The sequence below is a fragment of the Cyprinus carpio genome, chromosome A20, assembly GCF_018340385.1.
Source record: "Cyprinus carpio isolate SPL01 chromosome A20, ASM1834038v1, whole genome shotgun sequence".
Taxonomy (NCBI): Eukaryota; Metazoa; Chordata; class Actinopteri; order Cypriniformes; family Cyprinidae; genus Cyprinus; species Cyprinus carpio.
Window position 1 is genome coordinate 17390257 of NC_056591.1, and position 24930 is coordinate 17415186.

The 24930-nt window shown below is 36.1% G+C and overlaps 1 protein-coding gene across 1 annotated transcript in view; it reads left to right on the plus strand.

Moving 5' to 3' along the window:
- The first annotated feature begins 229 nt into the window (after positions 1-229).
- Positions 230-24930, plus strand: part of LOC109055951 (sestrin-1-like) — a 44187-nt gene continuing 19486 nt past the window's right edge. Inside the window, exons 1-2 of the mRNA XM_042777892.1 lie at positions 230-336; positions 875-1192. Coding sequence (XP_042633826.1) covers positions 917-1192 — 276 coding nt within the window. The 5' untranslated portion in view covers positions 230-336; positions 875-916. The remainder of the gene's footprint in view (positions 337-874; positions 1193-24930) is intronic.

The following is a 24930-nucleotide window of genomic DNA, read 5'->3' on the forward strand; positions in this document are numbered from 1 at the left end:
ACCAATGTTTTTTGTGGCTGTTGGTATTTGTAGTTCTGTGTTGTATTTGCGCCTCCAAGAGAACGTTGAAATTAACGAGCGTCTGAACTACAATTCCCTTTTTATTCGTATTTGGAGGCGCGGCTTGACATGAACGCCTTTCTAGTCGTTGATTGGTGCGCCGAGAGCATGCCTCCGCCTATCAGTTTTTTTTGTAGAACACTATTGGACTGTGGCAGCTGTCAATCAATTGTTAACTCAAGCCGCTGTGCAAAGGACTGAAATCGACTGAAGAGCCAGCGCGCAGGACGGCCTCATTCAACGGCAGCGGGGATGACTAGAGAGAATGTACATTTAGTAAGTATTTTCATCTGATGTTTCTTTTTAAAATAGTACGCGCTTAATAATTACTGACCTTACCCGTGGCTTTATTAATTGTGTAACAACTGAAGAATATTAGCTTGTTGTCTAATAACAGAACTTGATTTAACGTCAATAAAGGTTTTTTTTTTTATTTTATTTTTTTACAATGTGTCTACTGTATAATATTATATTCACTGTTTCTTTGGTAAAAATAACCAGTTTATATAAAACTCTGGAAAAATATTTCCCTAGACAGTTGAAAGTGTGTCAGTTCTTCTGTTTAAACAACAGAAAACAAAAACTACTTTTGTTTGGTAAAGCATTCACTACATTATAAATAAATGTAATTCGTATAATGCATGCTAAGACATGCCCATGCATTTGCAAGTCTGTTTATGATAGCAGATTATGGAATATTTTTGAAGGGATTTGCAGAATTCCTTTGTCATCTTGCAGCAGAGCAGATTGGTTTAGGATTATTCCAGCTATATAAATAATTAGCACACCTTTTTTTGTCTTGTGCATGGCTCAGTCATTCAGGTGTATAGTTGAAGAATAGTAGACTGTTACAGTGATGGATGTGAGAGATGCTGCAGGAAGGTGGGATGCTCTGGGCAGTCGAGACTCGAGCTCCAGACAGGCAGCGATGGAGCTCATTCACCAGGAGGTGATGAAGAGAATAGAGACCATGGGGCCGATACCAGACCCGCAGTCCTCCTCTCCCCCAGCCATGGATGACAGTCTGTCCAGTGATCTTAATGCTCTGCTGGCTCATGTCCTGATGCTCTCCAAACAGTGTCCTTATGAAGATGTCCGGGAGAAATGCATATGTTTGCTCCAGAAAGTTCAGGTAAGTACCATAGTAATTACTGAGTTAAAAGTACAGTATTTTTGCCTGGATAGTCACTTGTTTTTAGTGGGATTTCTATAAAATGCTTTTTTGTTTTTCAAATCCTAATCCATTCATCACATACAACTGGAAAATCATGGAAAAGTCATTAAAATTGGTCAGAAAGTGTGGGAACCCTTGAAGGCCAATAATTCTTAAAACGCGATTTGCAAGTAATAAAGAAGTGGGGGGTTTTGGGGTTTGGCTCTGCCATTAGTAATGTTCCCCTGTGATTCCAGGATGTTTTTCATTCAATTTCAAACCATAGTAACATTATAAAATAGCTCTGCCCTGGTTTAGGAAGCTAGGGGACCGGGTAATTTTTTTTACAGTATTTGAGACTTTTTGTGTCACAGAGTTCACTGGAGGAGTCAGAGAGGATCAAGGTCTCTCCTTAGTCACAGATACTGCTGAAAGGTTTACCAAAACATGTAAATCCATTTGGCTCATGTCTGTACATTGAATGTGACTGGCCATTTGCTATCACTGTATTTTCCTGTAATCCTGAAGTGCTGAGAATACTGTTTTCCCAAAGGTTTTCCATCAGAGTGTCAGAGACTAAATTTTAAATGTCAAAATATTAACATGTACTTGTTGCAGATTGCTTTGTTAGTGTTATTTTTTGGATCAGCAGCTTTGGTAATTAACACAGATATGTGATTAATTAACCCAAAATGTCACTCCACTATGTCCATTACTACAAATATGACAAGACACATTCACACAGTTTTAGATCAAGGATATTCTGACTGAATAATTTTGAATATGGTGATATATTGTTATATTAGTCAGTGATATATATATATATATATACATATATATCTTTTCCTATTCTATTTATGGAAGGCCCTCTCTTTTAGGTGCTTATTTTGTGTTGTAGTTTATTAGATGACAGGATGTTCCTCCCTTGTTTTGGGTTGACCTTTTAACCCTTTCTGCTTACTGTATCAGTGGTAAGCCGTCTGCTCTGATATCCGGAATTATGGGATCCAAGGGGCCGTGACAAATGAGGCCACAGCAGTAGAGAAAAAAGTAAATTTGACCTTTGATACAGCGAGCACCACACAGATACTGACATAGAAAGACTCAGGATGTGACCTCAGAAAGCAGTAATCCAAGAAAAAAATGATTACTGATATAGTAAGGCATTGTTATTGTCATTGTGGTTGGTGCAGCCCACTTGCTTAAGACCACACTAACAGGATGTGTCCTCTGGTTGTGCATTGCACCTGAATGACTTGCACCTGAATGGGCATAGTTTGTTTTGAGTGTGTTTATATGTGTGTGTGTGTGTGTGCGTGTGTGTGTGTGTGCACACTAATGCATGTTTCTGCAGTGATAAGCCCTGAGAAGCTATGGATAGAGAGACAGATTTAGGTCAGTGTCAGTCCACTGGTCTGAAAGGAGTTTTAGAAATTATGTAAGATGCCAATATTTCCTAAGGCCTATGTTTTGTTCGTTATGGCTCAAAGAGTCATATTTTTTTTATTTGGATGTGGTGCTAGTTGTCTGTGAATGAAGAATTTAGAAGCACTTCGCAAATGATGTACACAAAGATGATTTGATGAATAATATTGATATTTACGTTTCCATGTTTCTTATTTTGATAATTATAAGGGCATTTTCAGTCTGGACAAAGGGGTTTTACCCCAATAGATACGAGACTGAAAGAAAGTTTCTTTATAGAGACAGTAAGACATGTTACAGAAAGCCGTAGAGGAGCCTGTTTGTTGCCCAACCAGGCTTTGAAAATGATTCCTTATTCCCTCAGGTCTTAAATTAGCTGTGGGCCTTGTGAGGGTCATGTGGATTGGATGTGTGTGTTTTTGTTTGGTATGTGTATGGAAGCTGAGTGTCATCATGGCACTTGGCACTGGTTTAGTGAGCTGGGTGCTAGTAATGTTAAGTCTACATGTCCAAGACATTGTGGTGATTTTCTAATGCAAAGTTATTTAATCCTATATATTGCATGCATTAAAACAGTGTTAAAAATGTTTAAATCAGTTTGCATGCATAGGCCTCATTACTAAAATCATTTTTGCTGGGTACACTACATTTCATGTTTGGGGTCAGTAAAATGTTTGAAAGACGTCTTGATCTTATTTGATCAAAAATACAGTAATAAGGTGATACTGTGAAATATTATTACAATTTAAAATAAGTATTTTCTATTTTTACATGCAATTTGTCCTGTGATGGCTAAGCTAAATTTTCAGGAGCCATTACTCCAGTCTTTTGTGTCACAGTGGCAGTTTGGTGCATAAGAAACATTTCTATCAGTGATGAAAACAGCTGTGCTTCTTAATACTTTTGTGGAAATTGTCGTATGTTTATTTCCCAGGCATCTTTTATTAAAATAGCTTTTCTCATGGCATTCCTCTTAACAGTGTACCATGCCAGAAAGCCAAAACATATCAGGATGTAGTGTGACCAAAATAGCCTTTTATTATATGTCTTCCCTTTATTATTAATCATTTCATTGACATTTTGTGTTTACTGAAGATGAAAATGTGGTTTATGAAAATGGCTTTCTCACCATGAGGCAGCATTGTGCGATAAAGGGTTAAGTGAGGGGAAAATAAAAGGATAAATAGACACTTTATTTATTCTTCACCTTAAAGAAAGAAAAAGACAATGAACGCAAAACAATCTGCAGACTGTGTTTTCTCCCTATTTAAGGAAGGGGGTTAACATGACAGCATGGAGCTCTGTAGCACAACAACCCCACGATTGGGGAGGGGGACTTGTTTGTGGTAACTACGCTGATGGGAGGAGGAAATCCTTAGAAACCTCTCACAACTCTAGGATTTGAGGAATGGCACTGCCCTAGAGGAATGATGCCTGTTTGAATGTGAAAAATGGCCTAGTTAAAAAAAATAAAATTAAAAAAAGTCTTATTTGGATGGAAAAGGGAATGAAAGACACATACTCCCCTAAACACAACATGACATCACACAGTCAACACTTTGGCTTCTAATATGGTGTTCGTATGTGATATTTTCTCTCTGATGCTGGTTCATTCTGGGAGTTTTATGAGCGTTGTTAATGGTTTAAGAGAGTGCTGTTAATGGAACTTCTGTTGATCTGCACAAACACCTCATGAAACAAGAAGGATGAGGAAAGTGGTGTAGATGAAATGCAGAATCCATTGATGGCAGAGCTACAAATGTGAAAGTTGAAGACAAACTTGCAGAAAGATGAGGACAAAGCGAGGGAACAATTTTTGGGAGTGTTGGATGTTATGCTGTGTACAAGGATCAGATTACAGCCCATCTGCTGTTGATTAATATGAATGAATGCATGTAAAGCTGTGCACATGGATCCATACAGGATTTGTTTTTGGAAAGATTTCAAACTTTTACATATTATAGCTAGCTTTGGAATCGACATAGCAGATCAAGTCCCCATGGTCAGGGAGGAGACCTCATTTTTTGAGATTACGTCAAAAGATGTGTTGACTTTTACTCAAAGTGGCATTGAAATCACGTCATGAATGTTATATAAAAGCTGTGTCTGGCAGTTGAACACTGTGACAGTACTGTGGTGATTTGGTGAGTTACCACAAAACCAAGTTTTTCCCATAGTGTAAAATTATGAGCAGCAGAGGGTGCCATTACCTCATAATAAGACCACTTACTACTAGACAGCCTTAAGTTTGAGACAGTGGAAATTTCCACGCTTGACCTAAATGCTTGCAGAACTGTTTTATTTCTTTACTCCTGGTGTCAAGAAAACAATCAGGATTAGATTGCTAATGCATGTCTATAATACCATTAGCATTCACATTTATTTAAATAGCAGTTGTTCAGCTGGCAGACCCATTGCATGCAGGAAATTGACATCATGACAACACTGATCGGCATGGCCTTCACAAACAACCATCCTGAACTGCGATGTCAAAGGCGATGAAAAAATATACATCAATTAAATGCTTTTAAGAGCCCTCCCTGACCATTGGTAAAACATCTACTGTATCACAATTTAATATTATGCTTGCAGATGTTATTTAGTCCGAATACACTTGCTAATTTTAAATTGCTGGATGATGTAGTAACAGCGTCTGTCAGTAGGGTTCATGCTGTCCTGCCAAACTTTAACCCCTTGGGCAAAACAAGTAGACATGTATGTGAGTATCTTAAAAGTATTAAGATCGAAGGGCTTAGATTTTTATGTGTGTGTTTATACTCTATAAAGGGCTAAATGAGAGCTTTCACAACTGTTTATGTGTTTAAAAAGAGAAAACTAATGTTTAACTTTTTCATCAAGCACATCATCGACAGGTTCTGGACACTTTTATTGTTGTGAGAAGTAGTTCATCATGATACCCATAAAACCACAAATGAAGCATTTCTGTGGAGTGCATGTTAAATCCAGGCAGCTATAATTTAGTTTTTATAGATGCATGCACCTCTGACATCACAATGTTTCTCAATGAATCTTTCACATTTAAAGTGTTCTTTGTGTTTCTTTGAGAGTTCTTGATTCAGTTTAATGAAATAAACATCTGCTATCATCCTTCAGACATAAATCTGTTTTGGTGTAACCTTGAAAGTTGGAGACTGGCATTTCGATGCATCATCACTTGTGTCAGGTGATTACAAACCTGATGAAGCAAACCACCTTGAGAAGTTCTCAGCTTCGACTATGGCCACATCTGGGTTACCAGAAGTGGTGGGGAGGATAAGTGGATTTTATATGCTGTATTTCTGCAAATAAAAAAGTTGCAACTGCAACGTGAGCGAAGGCCACACGTGCCACAGAACCCACGTGTAACCAGACCCAAAGAGGAAGTGGCATTATTTTTTGTGTGTGTGTTGTTACAGAGGATAAGAATGCCATAGGTAAAAAATAAAAATAAATAAAAACCGGAAATCAGATGGATGTGAAATAGAGAACAGAAATAGACTGAGTTGTCAGTTGAAGTAGAAGAAGAAATCTGTTTGGAGATTGGATGGTCTGGTGACTGTGTGAGATACTATGAGTCAAAACCTAAAAATATAAAAACTGACCATTAACCTTTATTGCATCACAGTGTCCATGAAGCATTCTCTCCATAGCATCACTTTTTATTATTCTAAAGTAACATCTTCTTTGATCCCAGTAGTTGAGCTTTAGACATTGCTTCTTCTTTGTTGTGATTTGATGCAGGTCTCACTTTTTAAGCATCTCAGCAGGTCTTCTGATGGAAGCTGGGGAAAGCTTGGAAAGCTTTCTTTGATGGTTATGTCACAATTAGCCTTTCGCAGGTACAAAATGTACATAAATTTGAACCCAAATAGCTTGGCATGCGTGGAAGCAACAGACCACTGTGATGTCTGAGGCAGTGAGAAGTTGAAAAATCAGAAGAAAGAAGTCAACAAAGATGAAAGGGCAAACTCATTCATAAGTAAACTTTGTGAGGTGGAATCTTTAGAAGTTGAATAAAAGGAGTGAGAGATGAGTCACATCTAGAGAGAGATAGGGAGAGATAGTGAGGAGTGAAAGGAAGAAAAGAAAACAGAGCTATCAATTTCATAACCTGAATGTTAGGCATGTTTATGTCTCCCTTTAGACCCTTGAATTTTTTCGCCTCTCTCATCACACACACACACACACACCCACCCACCCACATCTTTCAAGTGTATACTAGGGATATCAGAGTGATGGTACTTTGGGACAAAGCTCGTACTTAAATGTAACAATACCAGTCTCTCTCTTGTATCTTTTGGAATTAATTTAAACGTCTGTAGTAAAAATAACAAAATAAAAATACTTGAAGACTACATTTAATTTAATGAAATTTCATTTTGAGTTGTATTAATAATGTATAGTTTTTTTGTTGCTGTTTTTTTTTACTTTTTAATGAAATTCATTTAATAAAATAAATAGATATTAATTTATTAATATAAATATTGAATTAATGTTTTTATAAGTGAGGGTGGTACTTTGTAGTTCAATTAAAAATATAAATTATTTTTAAATATTATTTTTGTTTTACTTCTTTAGTGTTAATAAGATAAGTAAATATCAGTACTTATTCTTTTAAATATTGAATTAATTTTTACCTTTTATAACTATATGTGATAAGTAGCACATTTAATTATCAATAATTTATGTAATTATTTTATTATTTGCTATTATATTAATAATTTAATAAGATAAATTTTGACACCCCTGGTATATACAGTGATTTTTTATTTATTTTTTATTTTTTTTTGGTATGTTCATGTTTTGTTTTGACCAATGCTTGGTTGTAGAAAGAGCACAGATCTTTTCTCAAGCTAATCAGTGTAATCAAAGTCGCACGCTTTCATCTGTATTGCCTTATCTTCACATCAACCTATCTGAGCCGCAGAACTAAACAACTGACAGGCCTGCACCAGTTAAATTTTACAAAAAAAATAAACATAAAAGTAAAAAACAACTGATACGACATTTTGAGTGTCGAGCTTGGCGAGGTATGGCTTGATTGCTCTGCCAAGCGGTTGGCTCTTAGGACAGGTTGGAATCAGTGAGCCTCTAACCAGCAACGTATGCCAGAGCTGGTGCTGAGTCACTCAATAACACATTGTGCACATTTAGGGAAGTGTATAACAAAACAATTGTACAATATTTGTCTCTCACACGAACAGTGGTCTGGTTTGCATGTGTGTGTGTGTGTATATTGTTGTGTGTTTTTGATGCAGACAAACCCCCTGTCATGACATTATTATTGGTATGTATAATTATACTTGTATTTTTAGCTGAAGTTTCCACAGCAGTGTCACCTGCTGCCATCCTCTCTGTCTGGACGTGAGCAGTTTTTTAAGATATTCATGTGACATTCATTTTTTATATTCATTTAACGATTTATCAAACCCATGGCCACACAGTGGGCCTTACATGGATTGTTTTAGCAAGTTAGCAGCTGTTGCTAAAAGGTTGCAATGATATTTTTATATCAAATGGAAACCATTTTTTCCACACATCTTTTCCATTTATTTGAGAAGACACTTAAACTTGCTCTCCATATAAATCAGTGTAAAGGCATGAGCCTGCTAGGGCTATCAAAATGTGTTAGCCAGTGGCTTGAATGTTGAATTTGTCAGCTATGGATTGTGTTATGCAATAGCCCTAGTTGAGTATGTTGCCATTTGATATACAGCCAAGACTGTTAGCATGCTTTTGATGATTGCAGACTTCATAGCATTACTATATAACCTTATGTGAACTCATTGGATCATGTGTGTGGGACAGTTTTAGATGCACACATTATAATGTTCTTGTTTTAGAGCTTGAACTAGAATGATCTTGAAGCCTAGAATGACCTTACACCAGATACACAAGCTTTGTGGCATGTCAAAACTACTGTAAAACAAACTATTAATTAAAAACTAATTATTTCCCCTTTATTTGAAATGAAACCATTTGAACTACAAACATGTGTTGGTTTCAGTTTTATTTGTTACATGATTAGCTATTTAAAAACTTCTCACAATCAAAGCCAGCTTTTGTTGTTTTCTGGTGTATGTTCTCAAACCATACACTACTGTTTAAAAGAGTCAGTAAGATTTATTATTATTATTCTTTTGAAAGTAATTAACCTTTTTATTCAGCAAGGATGCATTAAATTGATCAAAAGTGACAATAAAGATTTAATAACATAGAAAACAGTTATTCTAATTGTAATATTTCACAGTATTACTATATTTACCGTTTTTGATCAAATAAATGCAATCTTGGTTAGCAATGTTATTATAATAGACATAATAAATAAAAAATATCATTTTAGCTGCTGAATATGTAATTGTGATCAAGTATTTAAATGCAGCATTCTCTGGTCAAATATATTTATATAATGACTGCTAAACTGTAAATCTGACCGTTTTCCCTGGCAACCCATCTCTTACATAGCTGTGCCAGTTCAGTGTCTCTCGTATCACTTCACATTTTCTCCGTATCAGGGGCCTGACCGTCTTTTCTGGGTTTATTTTGTGATAATGACCGGCTGACTTTATAGCTGGATTGAATTAACACTGAGTGTGTATGTGTGTTTTAACTCCATCAGAAGAGCTAATGGCCAGGTGTTATTGCTTCTGTTCAGTACAGATAGTGCTTTCAGTTGGAGTTATGGGCCAGTCCCACCCTCTGACCAGCTTACTTAATAACTGGCATCAGTATGTGTAAGTGTGGGCGGTGGGGTTCTGAATACCTTCCAATATGGGAGTCTATTTATGCCAGATTGTGACCTCTGCTTCATTAGTATAATCAATCAATAAAGGGGGAGAATGATAAAGAGAGGGAGATGATAAAAGAAAGAGAAGTGGTACAGTGATAAACAACTAGCACTGTCGCTCATAGATGCTGGCTCCACCCCCCACTGCACTGTCATTGGCTGAGATGCACAGCATGAGCACACCGTGATTGGCTGAGTGGATACACACCTCCAGAATCCTAGAATGTGTTTGTGTCCTGTGTAAAAATGAACATTGCTAACTGAAAAAAAAGAGTGAGGCAGAAGCATGTAGAAGTCAGAAAGGGGTCTTGGACAAGGGGGTGTGGACCATATGGTTGGATGTTTCCCAGAAATTTCTAGGAAAGCGGAGAACTGTTTGTTTGTGGTGATGCCTGGGAGACGAAAGGAGCTGACCCACATTAAACCGCTGATTCTCTTGCATCCTTAGCTACTCCCTTTATTCCTCCAATTTAGGCATTCCTGGAATCATATTCCAAGTAGCTCCCATCTGCCAAAAAGAAAAAAACAAAGTTTTTCTGCACTTAAAAACCACCATACTAACACAACATGCCTTCATAGTACATCTACTTTTGATTTAGGTATTTCATCATCAGGGAGTCAGACTACTTTGTAAAAGCAAAGATCTATTTTAGTGTCACTCTTGTTTTTCTTCCCATTGGACGTCAATCAACCTAACTAGATTAGCTAATTCATTCACTTTAATAAAGCCAATTGACTATTCTAGTAAACAGAGATGTTGACTGTAGAAAATGTGTAGATTTTCATGCATTAACAAAAGGAAACACTCTGCAATGGAAGGCATGTGATCCTTCATTGTGAAAGAATCAAGACAAGCATTCTTGTAGCTATCTGTAACAGTGAGCAGTGTGCATGTCTTGCGTTGGAAATTGAGTTGTTTTTGAAGGCTTGATCTATTGCTGTTGTTGTGACGCATATGCCTTGTACTCTGTATGACCCTCTTTGTGACAGTGTTTTCTAGTTCAGTGCAAATGAGAAACAGGTCTATTGTACTCTGCATTGCTGCCATATTTGACTGATAAACATAACAAAAAAGGATTTCAAAGAGTGTTATTAGACAAATACAGTCAAGCCAAAATTTATTTAGACACCTTCGACGTTTCACAAATTATCACAGTTTACTCGCTTTAGTTTTGAAAATGGTAATAATATATGACAGTAACTTAATTTATAGAGCACTTAGAGGCAATATTCAGAATGCCATAATAGGGGCTCTTTAAGATTAAGTTAGCATTAGATATTGATAAATGTAGAGAAATGGAGCTGTAATATTGACTAATATGATACTAATATATCATGCATCGCTATACGTTTGTTAAATTATGCTGTAAGAAGGTATATTTAAACAGTCCATCCAGACTATGGAGTATCATGCTCTATTAGAATGTTTGCAGGGTAGTTGAACCAAACAGAAGGCTGGAGCTGATATGCCACATTTATCACAGACCATAGCCGAATGTGTTTGGGATTGCTGTTATCTAACTGATAGGCCTAATCTTAGTCATTATGTGCTAATAGGAACAAATAAAGAAGTCTGTTCACAACAAACAATATGACATAGCTAAATAGAGTTTAATAGGCAAATAACGGTAGGAAAACCCCAAAGAGGAACATATTTTACACATTTAAAGCTGAGTTAGTCTGTGGCTTGTGAAGGCACATTTTGTACTGTGTGTTTGTCTTTGTGTGGTCAGCTGCTAGTTGTTTGGACATGCAATATGATGGTCTAGATTCACCTGCCACCTGTCAGCACACATTTCACTGCAGACATTTAGTGGCTTGCAGTGTTTGGGAAGCTGCTTTGAAACTTCCCAAGTTACACATAATTAAAAGCAGTTAAACTGCAATTGAAATGTTGTTAGATACATTACAAGCTGCTAACAAAAAGCTAATTTAAATGAATGTTGTTGTCTTTTTACAACAAAAGCAGCATATATTTGGCACCAAAACAATGGGGATCTCAATTATGTATTAAACTGGAATGGAATGGAATGAAAAGAAACATCTAGAAAGGTCTAGAGATGTGACTTGAGCGTCACATTTTTAGAACGCTGTGTCATGCGCAACTTTTCATAGGAAGCGGCATAAAAGTGCAACAGTCTAATATGTCTGTATAACACGTTTACTAAAAAAAAAAAAAAAAAAAAAAAAAAAAAAAAAACAGTGGACAAGCAGCGCAGTGTAATGTAAAATTGCATTCTGCCTGAACGGCCCCTTACACTGGAAGATTGTACATTTGTACTTTCCCTGATGTGTAAGGCAAGTAGTAGCAGTGTTCAGAACAGGGTCAAGGACAGGTGTTAGTTACCCATGAGTTCTTTGAAAAATGAAAGCTACCCACTTTCTCCCCCTACCCCCATTGACCTACCAATATCTTGGCTTGTTTAGTGAAGTGACATGTGGTCAAGTATGGTGTCCCACACACGGAATTTCTGCTCTGCATTTAACCCATCCAAGTGCACACACACAGCAGTGAGTAGAACCATCTCAGGACAAAGCTGAAGGAGCTTATGAGCTAAAGGGAGTTGGTCTGCGTGTGTTGTGTGACACAATAGAGAGAACAAACAGAGGGGGCTCACATTGTGAATGAGGTATTAGAAGTGTGTGTGAGCATGAATCTGATCTTAAATGCCTGTTGCAACACAATAGCCCCACCATCTAACTTTTAAAAGGGTAACTAAAGGGCGGACAATGTCACAAACTTACACAAAGATTTACAAGTGATCTGAGTAAATGTAACAAAAAAATATGTTCTGGGAACTTGACACACATTTAGACTTAGTAGCTTCTAACGTTTGCAGAAATTAAACTGTTGACATGCACAAACTTCTTCACATTCTCCTTCTCGTGTAAGTATGTGTTCTTTGTGTGTTCCCCTCAGCCCACCCCTCACATGTTTGTGTAGCGACTCAGTGCTCATTCTCATACTTAAGTCGATCTGTTAATTAGCTGTGGAGACAAACAGCTCAAGTTGAGCAACACAAGAGAGAGAAGTGAAGGAATACTGTTTTGAGAAACGGGGAAAACTGTGATTAGACCTCATTAGGTCTAAAAGACCCTGAGCCTCACGGCTGAATGCAAGCCTCTGTGTGCATTGATATGTGAATGTTTGTGTCAGTGGCCACTTCCCTTCCCCCCTCAAACTCAGCTTGGTACTGTTTTTTAGGCCTACCTGTAAGTAGACATGTTTAGACATGTTTGGATCACAGTTGTTTTTTGGGTTCTTACTTTTTTTTCTCTCTCTCTTGGTGTTTGATCTATTTTTAGCAGTGACATCAAAAATACACTACTGTTTAAAGTTTGGGGTTTGGTAGGATTTGTTTATTGTTATTAAGTCATTTGTGCTCCCCAAGGCTGCATTTATTTGATCAAAAATACAGTAGAATTTCATATAAATTTTTAGATATTTTAAAATGTAAGTTTTTCATTCAGAAATCATGCTCATGTCCTAATTTGCTGCTCCAGAAGCATTTCTTATTATTATCGATGCTGAAAACAAAAATGTTTATTATTTTGGTGGAAAGTGTGATTTTTCAGGATTTTTTGATGAATAAAAATAATATAACATTTAAAATAAAAATCTTTTTTTAAAACTATAAATGTTTTAACTGTAACTTTTGATCAATTTAATTGATCCTTGCTGAATATTAATTTCTTTCAAAAAAGAAGAGATAATGGGTGGTATGTGTGTAGGTTTTGCTCTGCTGGTGTTGAAGAGGCGCTGTGGTTGAGGGATTCTACTTTAATTAGAACAGCATGTTCTGTTTCTTTTTTATAAAACAGGAAGTTTGTATATTTAAGTGTCTTGAGAGTGTTAGTGGTGTCTGGATCGTTTGTTCTTTTGTCTAAGATGCATGATGCATGTACAAGCTGTTCATATTTTTTTTCAGTGGGTTCTGGGTTGGTTTGATGCATGTTTTGAACATTTACCTATACACTTGTATGTTTTTTCATCCTTAGAACAAATGAAATTTATTCACACACTTAATCTGAGTTTCTCTTAGGGCTCAGCATATGTCATATATCACACAAATATCATGTCACTGTGGGTGTCTAATATAGTTTTGTTTTAGGTCAGAGGTAGAGTTGTTTACAGAGAGGAGAGATGTTAACAGTCAAAGGGCTTAATGTAACTGCATCTTGAAGAAACAAGTAAGAAGTGTGTAACCCTGAACAAGAAGGGTAGAAAAGTGTGATGGCTCTCACAGGATGTCATGCTGCGAATCAGAGGATGTCTTTACCTTGGGGGAAATACCCCTGCACCTTGATATATTCACACACACACACACACACACACACACACACACACACACACACACACACACACACACACACACACCATATCTAAAGCAATTAGTCAAATATAACATGTTAATTATATTATTATATTAAAATTATATATATATATATATATATATATATATATATATATATATATATATATATATATATATATATATATATATATATAATTAATTTTAATATAATATATATATATATATATATATATATATATATATATATATATATATATATATATATATATATATATATATCACACACACATATATATTAAAACCACACACAAACCTACATGCACAATTTTCTTACAATTTTAAAGGTAGTATGCCTAGTATCTAACACTGCCTTACATATATCACTTACCACACGTGTCATGCAGTTAAACCATCTGTGGCCTAATATCTTCATAACTGATAGAATCCTGTGGCACATAAATTGACACATTGAATGTAAAGCACAAGACAAAGTAAGTATTATTTTTGTCACAATGTGATAACAAAACTTATCTTGTTACATATTTCACAAGTCAAACTTTTGACATCCTTCAGAGATTTTATCTATTCTTCATGATGTACACAGATGGTCAAAATGACTCGTTTAGGTTTTGTGACTAAATATAATATCAAATTCAACATTTAACCTTATATTGTTAAAATGTATCTTAATTTAACTTTTACTTTTTTCAGTAGACAAAAATAAATAAACATCCTAGACTGATCCTTTAAACTGATCAAAAATGACAGTTAAGACAAATGCTGTTCTTTTTAAAGGGGTGATATGATGCGATTTCAGTTTTTCCTTTCTCTTTGGAGTGTTACAAGCTCTTGGTGCATGAAGAAGATCTGTAAAGTTGCAAAGACTAAAGTCTCAAACCCAAAGAGATATTCTTTATCTTAGTTAAGACTCTGCTACGCCCCCCTAAAATGGCTCATTCAAACACGCCCCCACATCTCTATGTCACTATGTGGAAATATTTGCGTAATGCCACCCAAATGTTCACACAAAGAAAGAAGGCGTGGCTTCAGTGACCGCAGTTAGTGCTGAAGCAGCCATGTCAGGGATATGCTGTGTGTATCTAGGCAAAAGCAAAAGCACTTTATTTGGCCTTCCAAAAGTAGATGCATTTAGGAAGCTTTAAGATGACTTACAACAGAACAGCAACGCATTTTATGGACGACTGTTTTATGAACCTAGGAGAGGAGGTAATTCTGACTTTGCTACGACAATCTGGTGCTTCTGATTCAGCTACTGTAAGTATGTTTTGTTGTTAATTTAAGTATTTGCTATTGACTGTTCAAATGCGTAGTTTTGTGCGTCGTGTGTGTGTGTGTGCGCGCCAGTGTGTGTGTGTGTGTGAGAGAGAGAGAGACAGGGTCACACAGTGGAGTCAGCTGTCTTAACTGTCCGTGGCTTGTGCACTGCAAACACATACGAGCATCATCACTGTGTCTGTCACGCGACTCTGTTCCCCTTTCGGGCCTGAACTAATGTTAAATCTAAGGACATTATTAACTGTCTTTACGATTAGGGAAAGGGGCATTACATTTCCAACGAGTGCTTGCGGTGTTCGGTCAATCACAATGTACTGGGTCAGTTGGCCGATCAGAGCAGACTGTGCATGTCGGAAGGAGGGACTTTGTAGAAAACGACACGTTTGAGAGAGGCGGGGCATATGGGACCTACAATAATGTACAATATTTGAAAAATAATGTGTTTTTTGAACATTAAAGCATGTCAACATATTCTGTTACTCCAAATACACAAAATAATGATCTTTAAAAAAGCATCATATGACCCCTTTAACTTTTCATTCATCAAAGAATCCTAAAAAAAGCATCTATGATGGTTTCGACAAAAATATTAATCACAACTGTTCACAACATTAATAATAATAAGAAATGTTTCTTGAGCATCAAATCAGGATATTAGAATGATTTCTGTAGAATCAAGTGACACTGACAACTGGAGTAATGGCTGCTGAAAATTAAGCTTTGTCACCACAGGAATAAATTAAATTTTGTCATATATTAAAATATAAAGAAAAGAAAAGAAAAATAAAGAATATTCCACAATATTACTTTTTTAACTGTATTTTTGGTCAAATAAATGCAGTGTGGGTGAGCATAAAAAAAACTTTTTTAAAAAACAAATAAACATCTGACCGACCACAAACTTTTTAATGGTAGTGTAAATGCATGAGTACTGACTGAAGTTCCAGTATCTTCTACTAAATTTTAGAAGAAAAAAAAATTATCAATGTTCAACAGCATATCACACACCTCTATACATACAGATAAGCTGTGACAGAGGGATCATTGTTACTGACGGTAGCTGGCTCTGGTCTTTCCTGTCAAAACACACAAATGCTGAGGTAGCAGAGATACAGGCTGAGAGCTGTGTGTGAAAGTGTTTGCATGTGAGGGAAAGAGTGAGTCTGTGAGAGAGAGGTCTGGCAGGATAAAGGGAAGAGATCATCCCATACCCTGTGCCCCCTAAACATCAGAGCTTCCTGTTCCCCAACACACACAAATACATATACATTCTCATGCCTTTTGTTGCATCACAGCTCTTTATAAAATTAAAACTTTCAATCCTACATTAGTCTTTGATTTTCTGCTTTAAGAGCCATGGTCAGTCAAGGATATCATGAACTATTCAGTACTATTGTGGTTTTTGGTTTGTATTTGTGTGAGCCGCAGTGAGAAGATTTTTCACAGGTGTCTGAGTTATGACACTTTGCTGACAGTCACTTTTTGTCACTGTGCTCAACGTCCAGGGGGCAACACCTGACCCTCACTCTGTCCCTAATGACATTGTGTTTGTCGGTGTGTGACGCCCACAGAAAGGTTATTTTTTGTGCTCTGACATCAAAGTGTGACATTCTGCATCTTGTCGTTTGCAAGTGGTGGTTGTTTTGCTGCAGGCTGACGAGTCTTTATGAGAAAAAATACCTTTTATTTCTGAAGTGCCCAGTTAGCAGCACCTCATATATTTTATATTCATTATGTCCATCCCCCCTTTTGCTCTAATGATAGCAGCACTTGAGCTACACAAACTCCACAAGTTTGTACAGGGCTCCAGTGTGCACCTATAACGGTCACCAAGCATATTAAATTGCATGTCATCTTTACTACTATACTATGAAATAAACATGCTTATTCAGTGTTACAAACTGCAGAAAATGTGGAAAACACCATATAACAATCATTTTCTTCAATAACCATTCGGCATCCTTAAGCTCATAAGTCAGCTAGAAAAAATAACTATAAAGAGGAGCATTTTGCTAAATGTATGTGCTATATTGCATATTCATATTTTTACTTAATCTGTATGATAAGAAAGAATGCAAGGAGCTTAAGGTAAAATTCAACAACTCCTATAATTGTATGATACTAATTTAGAAAAACAGAATGGATTTGTGCAAAACATGACAACATTTATAGGAAGCATTGAGGAGGAGCCCAAACACTCAAGGGCCAAGTGATGCTGACATAATTATGGTCAGTGATATTGGCTCAGATTCTGTGTAGTAAACAATTCTTTGTGACTGTATATATAGTTCTCAAGTTGGAAGTTCCCAATTTAAGTGAACCTTAGTTCCCAGGACATCTAAAAGATGGATTAAAATGCTGATTAAGACAAGAAAAGATGAGACATAAACACATGACAGTATGACTGAAATGTGAAGTGTTAAAAATATATAAAACACATTTATTCACGTGGCACTTAAAAAATAACTTTGTTTCTTGCCAATGACTCCTTAACTGAATTTTTTTTTTTTTTTTTTTTTTTTTCTGGAGACCTGCTAACTTGATCTGGCATGATTTGAGAATGACCCAAAGAGAATCTGATGTTTTAGCTGAAAAAAGAACATCTGATTGTCTGAACAAAGGGTCAGTATCATTCCTTAAAATATCTTTAAAAACTGTAGCTGCTAAGTGCATGTGTGTTTATGCACGCTTGTGTGTGCAAGTGTTCTATGGTATGCGCATCTGTGAGTGTGCGGCTGTTCCCGCATTGCTTGATGTTTTATCTAATCTTGCCAAAGGGATTCCTCCTGCATTTACTGCAGTGTCGCACACAAAGGGCTTTTGTGTTGAGAGAATCACCGGCAGGAACTCGCCACTGTCCGTTAGGTAGAGATCAGTGTTTTTAAGTCAGTGTCAGCATGATACGAAGAAAACAGGTCTTCATGTATCACAGTGGGCCATTTTTAAATTGTTAAAAGGAAAAAATATTTTAGGGCTACTGTTAAAATTATTTATATATATATGAAGAGTTTGGTTCCAAAACACGATAAATGCCATTTGTAAAAAAAAAACAAAAAAAAAAATAGTTTCCACCAAAATCAGTATTGTATCTTGTCGGTACTGAAAAGTCTATTTTTAATTTTACGCAAAACACGATATTTGACGAGTTATTTCTTTCATGTTTTCTCCCTTTTTTTCCAAACCAAGACAAATGCCAGTCTCCTTTCTTTGCAGAATGTGATAAATCCGCTCAACCAATCACAGCGCACCATTCCACGCACTGTAAATGGTAACAACCAATCACAGAGCACCATTCCACGCACTCTAGACAGTAATGGCGGCGCTTTTGAATACACCCGGCATAGTTTTTCCTCATCTACAGTACTTTGTACTTGTGATCATTAAACAAGGACTGCATGATAAATCGCATGTGATGGTCATGCGCATCTCGTCAGTAAAGCCGGTTCTGTGATAAATCTCCATCGTGTGCTTTCAGATGGAGCGGCATTTAATACACAGAGCTGTACATCACTGACAAGTTATGCAATATTGTGTTCATAATCGCAGATAAGTCGCATTCGATTATGATCATGATATTGCATAGCTTGTCAGTGTAAGTGTTTTTATAAATGCCATTAATGTTTTTGTTAATACAGCATATAGCACTTGTCAACTAAATAAACGTAACATGGCAAAGATAAATGAACTTTTGGTAGCTAGTTGAATGTAAGGGAAATATCATTTTGGAATTTCTGTGGTTTAATGTGATGTTGTTGTTCATGTATATTTATGATGAAATTTTCTTTTATTGCTGTAATTAATTCATAGCATTAACAGAATGACTCGTTTAATTCATTTTGGGAGCGATGACTGATTTAATATATTTTTAGTCCAGTACCTGTGTATAAGTAGGGTGACCAAACGTGCCATTTTCCCAGCACACATCCTGGCCAGGATTTCTATATTGCCTAAAATATCCAGGTTTTTATAAAGTTTTATAATACATTTTTGAAAATCAAAATCTGGATTTGAATTTTTAATGTTATTATATATATAAACATGATATGTATTAATTTACATAGCTAAATGTGTGTATGTGTGTGTGTGTGTGTGTGTGTGTGTGTGTGTGTGTGTGTGTGTGTGTGTGTGTGTGTGTGTGTGTGTGTGTGTGTGTGTGTGTGTGTGTGTGAGTGTGTGTGTGTGTTTGTGTTCATATGTTATGGGGATCAAATTTCCCCCAAGAATCGTAAAACCAGTCAATTTTGACCTTGGTTTTTATACTGTACAAACTGTTTTTTTCTAACCCCTTGTCCCTTGTGGGGAACTGTTTTTATACTGTATATCATACAGAATTATATTTTATCTTTTAAATCTAAAAAAGCAGAAGTCTTTTTTGTGAGGGGTAGGTTTAGGGGAAGTGTAAGTGTAAGGGGATAGAAAATACAGTTTGTAAGGTATAAAAACCATAACGCCTATGGAATGTCCCCATAATGATAGGAATAGTGAGTGTGAATGATGGATTGGAGTTAGGTGCTAGGTTAAACCTTTGCTGGATAAGTTTTGGCATAGCTGATATGTTCATCCATCACTCATACTTCACATACACAATCAGTTGATGTCGATAACTGTTTTATAAACTAAACACACCTGCTCTCAAAGTAACTATTCTCTACCCTTTCACCCACTGTCTTCAACAGCTGTACTTTAATACTTTTGAAAACAGTGGTTTGTCCAAAGTAAACAGATACCTAAAGAAAGAAACTCTCTCTTTCTCTCTCTCTCTCTCTTCCTCTCTCTCACTCTCTCTCTCACTCACACTCACACACACACACACTTTGGCATACAACAGACTTCTGTTGTTTATATAAAAGTTATTTAATATCATATTTAATTTCCAAAGACCAAATCTAAACTTATCATTTAAGAAACACTTTAACTTTGCAAATGCAGAGTCAAGAGCCGAAGGGTGAGTTGTATCTGCTCTCATCAAAATGGATTCTGGTCTTCCTGTCTGTCACAGTTTCAGATCCGGTGAAGGGGCAATGTGTGGTTACTTGCTTTATTTTTACAGTCATTAATTAAATTTTTTCAAAAATTATTTAAAAATACAGTACTGTTCAAATGTTTGGGGTCAGTAAGATTTTATAATGTTTCTGAAAGGCTTTCATGTACACCAAGGCTGAATTTATGTGATCAAAAATACAGTAAAACAGTAATATTGTGAAATATTATTACAATTTAAATAAATACATTTATTTAAAAATGTAATTTATTTTTATTTTTAATTTATTATTAGCAGTTATTACTCCAGTCTTCAGTGTAACATGATCCTTCAGAAATCATTCTAATATGCTGATTTGGTGCGCAAGAAACATTTCTCATTAACTTCAATGTTTAGCAGCAGTTATGCTGCTTGATGTTTGTGGCAACCATAATACCGTTTTTTCAAGATTCTTTGATGAATAGAAAGTTCAAAATAACAGCATTTGTTTGAAATAAAGAATCTTTTGTAACGCTGTAGCATTATGAATGTCTTTACTGATACTTTTGATCGATATAATGTACCTTTGCTGAATAAGATAATTAATTTCTTGCAAAATAAAAATCTTACTGACCCCAAAACTCTGAACGATATAGTAGCAATTCTAATTTATTTTGGTCTCTTTTACGTATACAGAACATAATTGCATTCTTGCATATTTATAAGTGACAATAAAGGAAATGAACTGAACTGAATAGGATTTTAGAAGACGTCATGTTGCAGTTTTTATTCCAAACATAAAAATCACAAATAATTTTATTACTGACAGGGTCACCATACCAAGTAAACCACTTCTAAATATATGGTTTAAATTAAATTTAAGGACCGTAATCTGACCCTCGCTGATGTAAGTGATTTGCACAATTTAAACCAAAGGCATTAAAAACCATCCACTGTAGTTAAAATTAGTGATGGTCATGGCTCGCACATCTTCTATCAACTTTTTAACCCCATGTGGCAACACATATGTGGAACATTCCTCGCATAAACCACCAAAACATTAATCACATTTTTGTAAAGGTGCTGTTACCAATGAGACTGTCTCATCTTGGATATGAGTGCATTATGTTTTCTCTACCATGGGAATAGAAGATGTATTACTTTGTGTGCTTTGTAAATGGAAAATAGAGTGAGAAGGGAACAGGGCATTCTGTGTTCCACTCCAGTGGCCCTCCAAAACTCTAAAGGCCGCCCTACAGCTCTGTCACTACCGCAGTGATGTCATCATGGCAGCTGGTGTTTGTCTCCGGACTTCCTGCTGTGAGACAGCAAGCCCTCCTCTTCTTTTCTCTCCTCTCATTAACTTTCTTCCTTCCTTCTCCTCTCTTTTTTTAAGTCAGTTATTGACCATGTGTCAATTATTGGGTTTTTTGGAAATGCCAAATCTAATCTTGCTTTTCGAGAAATTAGAAGGTCAGATGAGAAGCTGGAGAGTGTAGTCCGCGGGCGATGATGTCACTTGACCTCACTCTCATGGACTCAGGCCAGACCACAGCTAGTGGAGGTTCGAGCACATGTGTGTGAGAAAAAGTAAGACTGTAGCAGACGTGTCGGTTTTTGCAAGATTAAGGCCTTTGTTGATGTGCACCTCTGCCATTCTTTTTCTTTGTCTTTCCTGTATTCCTGTAACATTAGGCAGTTAAAAATTAAGATACTTTGGGGAAAATTTTATTGTAATCAAAAATGCAGTAACAACAGAAATATTGTTGCAATTTAAAGTACTCATGCAATTTATGACATATATTACCATATATATTTTTTAAGATATGAAGAGTGATATTTTCATATATTTATCTGTATATATTATATAGACAAATATATATTTTCACATATGTACATTCTCTGGATAGATGATGTAAGTTTATAACATATACAAAATCCCCATTTCTTATAGTAGCAACCATACATGTCAACAATATGCATTTCCTTTATATATGCAACTTAATAAAACAACACAAATGCAAAAAAAAAAAAAGTTTATATGTTTTTGTAATACGTTTTTAAATATATTAAAAATAAAGGGTCTTACATACATCTTTTACATTTATTTTTTAAATATTAACATGATCTATATAATATATAATATCAATATGTATTGATGGTTTTAGGATGGATATAAATGTAAATGACAGTTATGTCCGAAAATATACTACACATACGCAAACATAAATATTTGTATGAAGATTTCTTGCTCAATTTGGTGTTTTCAGTGTTGAGAAGAGTTGTTTTTTAATATTGCCACTTTTTTCAGGGTTTTTTTTTATATAAATGTCTTTACTTTCACTTTTAGTCAACTTAATGTTACCTTGTAATGTAAAATAAGCTAGATCATGGTGGTCTAGACTAGTGTTAAAACAAAACACAAATAAACAATTAAATTTTTATTTGTGTGGATTTGATTAAAACTGTGTTTTTGTCCTTGTTTGTGTGTATGAGCAGCTCTATCCTTTGGAAATCCAGCAATATCTGGTCCATGTCATCTGTTATCTGAGGTGACATAGAAATTTGTCTTGAAGCTTTTGCTGTAGATTGTTGTTTGTTGGGGTCATTAAGGTTGCTAAGCTATCGAGGACATTAAAACTCATTCTGAATATGGCATTTCCACAAAAAATAAAAATAAAACTGCCATTCAGGTGAAATGTTGTTACATGCTTTTCCTGTCATTGCACAAACAAATAAAAACTACTAGAGTCACTGTGGTTTTGGACCCTGCTTTTTGTCAAAAGCCTTGCTTTTTGCCTGTCTGTTTAGAAGGAAAGTTAACAGTCAAATAGATCAATAAATGCAGAACAAGTTTGTGTGAGACCATGAGTGAAAGTCAGACAAAGGGCCAAAAAAGATCAAATTGATGTCCTTGTCCACCTCTGTTACTTTGCTTTTTTTTTCCATTTCTGTGTTTTCTTTTGTTTTGGGAGGTGTTTGTGTGTCTCTGTTCAGGAAGAAGACCGATGGGTTCCTGCAGTCCAATTGGTGCCACGCCCTGCCGGGTCAGCTGACTCCTAGCTGCCTATAAAAGCCTCCTTCGTCATTTCCTGCATCAGCCTTGTGCTCACTTGCTGTGTTTGCTCTGCTTGATCCAGTTAGTTAATTACAGACGAGTTAGTAAGTCTGAGAGTATATTTGAGTGTTTGCCTGTAAGAGATTGATTGTTGTTTGTTAGTTTGCTTAGCCCACTCATTCGTAATACAGACCACTGTATGTTGTTTGATCTTGATTCTGGATTTCCCCTGTTTGGACCTGTTTGCTCACCTTTGTAAATAATTGTACATAACGTTCTGGGGAAGTAGGGGCACAACACCATTTTTGTTGGAACCTTTTATTGATTGTTTTTGGATAGGGCGTTGGGAAGTAACTGTATTTTATTTTATTTTGTGAACGATAGTAGTTAGAGGTATAAGAATTAGTTGTTTTTTGTTGGTTATTTTGGCCTTGTCGGCTCCCAAAGCTAAAATTCCCCCAGTTGTACTGTAAAACCAATGTGTTCATTAAAATACTGCTCCTTGTTTTTGTTTTTTTTCAAACACTCTTCCGTGTTGCGCCTTTACCCTAAATGGGGCATAACATGAAATTGGGGACTCGTCCGGGATTTGAACCAGGAACTCTTTGTTTTTTCTTCTCTTTCTCTCTGTCTCTGTGGTAATGTGGTATTTACTTACAGATAATTGGGCCTTCATGCATCTGTTGCTGGCCATCATATATCAAGCACAACACAGGCCCACTGAGAGAGACCACAAGGCAGGAAGATGGGACATCAGGGAGACAGTGGAACAATTAGAGGATCACAGAGAAAGAAGCATGGAGACAGAGAAGAGCGGTCATGAAAGGGAGCAGGGCTAAACAATAAGGATTTTTTTTTTTTATGGGCCAGTAGTTCTGATATGTACTTGACTTGCCTATATTTTCAGAGGCCCCAGAACAAAAAAAATTTAGATGATTATTACATTTTATAATTATTTTATCATCAATTTAAAAACAATCCAATGTATTTATTTATATATATCCTAGCACTTCTCACAATCATTGCTGATTCAAAAAATCTGTTTTTCGGGAAATTATATTTCGATTTTACTGCCCACTCCTACACATGCTCTTTTTCCTTGTAAATCATTCTTGCATTTTTTCATTTATATAAGGTTACCTTTGTGGCATATTTAAATTAGCAAATTTTGCAACACATTTGTTCAGTAAATCAAATTTGTATAAAACTATGATACAGCGAATGTACCAACAAGGCAAGTGACTCTTGCAGTGGCTTCGGGCCATCAGACCATCCCTGTTTTTGAGCCCTGAGTGGGTACTTCAGCATACCAGTTACACTCCTCAATTGCCCCACTGTATTTGAGAGGCTTTCACAACCCTCTTTGTAGCACAGTTTAAAAAGAACTCCATAAGAATGGCAGTGAAAAAGGGAGAGAGGAGCAGGACTTAAATTACGCCCGTCCTTGTTTTGCCTCTTAAAACAACAGGTAATTGCATTATGTAAATGGAAATCCAGTGACTTTCCTGAATTTGTTTTGAAAGATCATCTGTCATCTGATGATCTATAAATGAATGTTCATGCTGGAATGTCAGAAAAGGACCAGAATTGATGCTGTGTGAATTTGTGTTGACATGCACACAGTTTATCTGCTGGTAATGCGATCAGTGTTTGTTTTCTGCAAGGGCACATCTCAACCCAACACAGTAAGCACTACTGTATGTAAACACATGCGCATACATGCACACACACACACACACACACACACACACACACACACATAATACCATGGAGAAGTTCAAAGACCCCATAAAATGTAAATTGAAGTTTGTGGTTTTTGGTCCATGTCTATATAGAAATATGCAACAGGCAGCCAAAAAATCACCATTTTTGGCT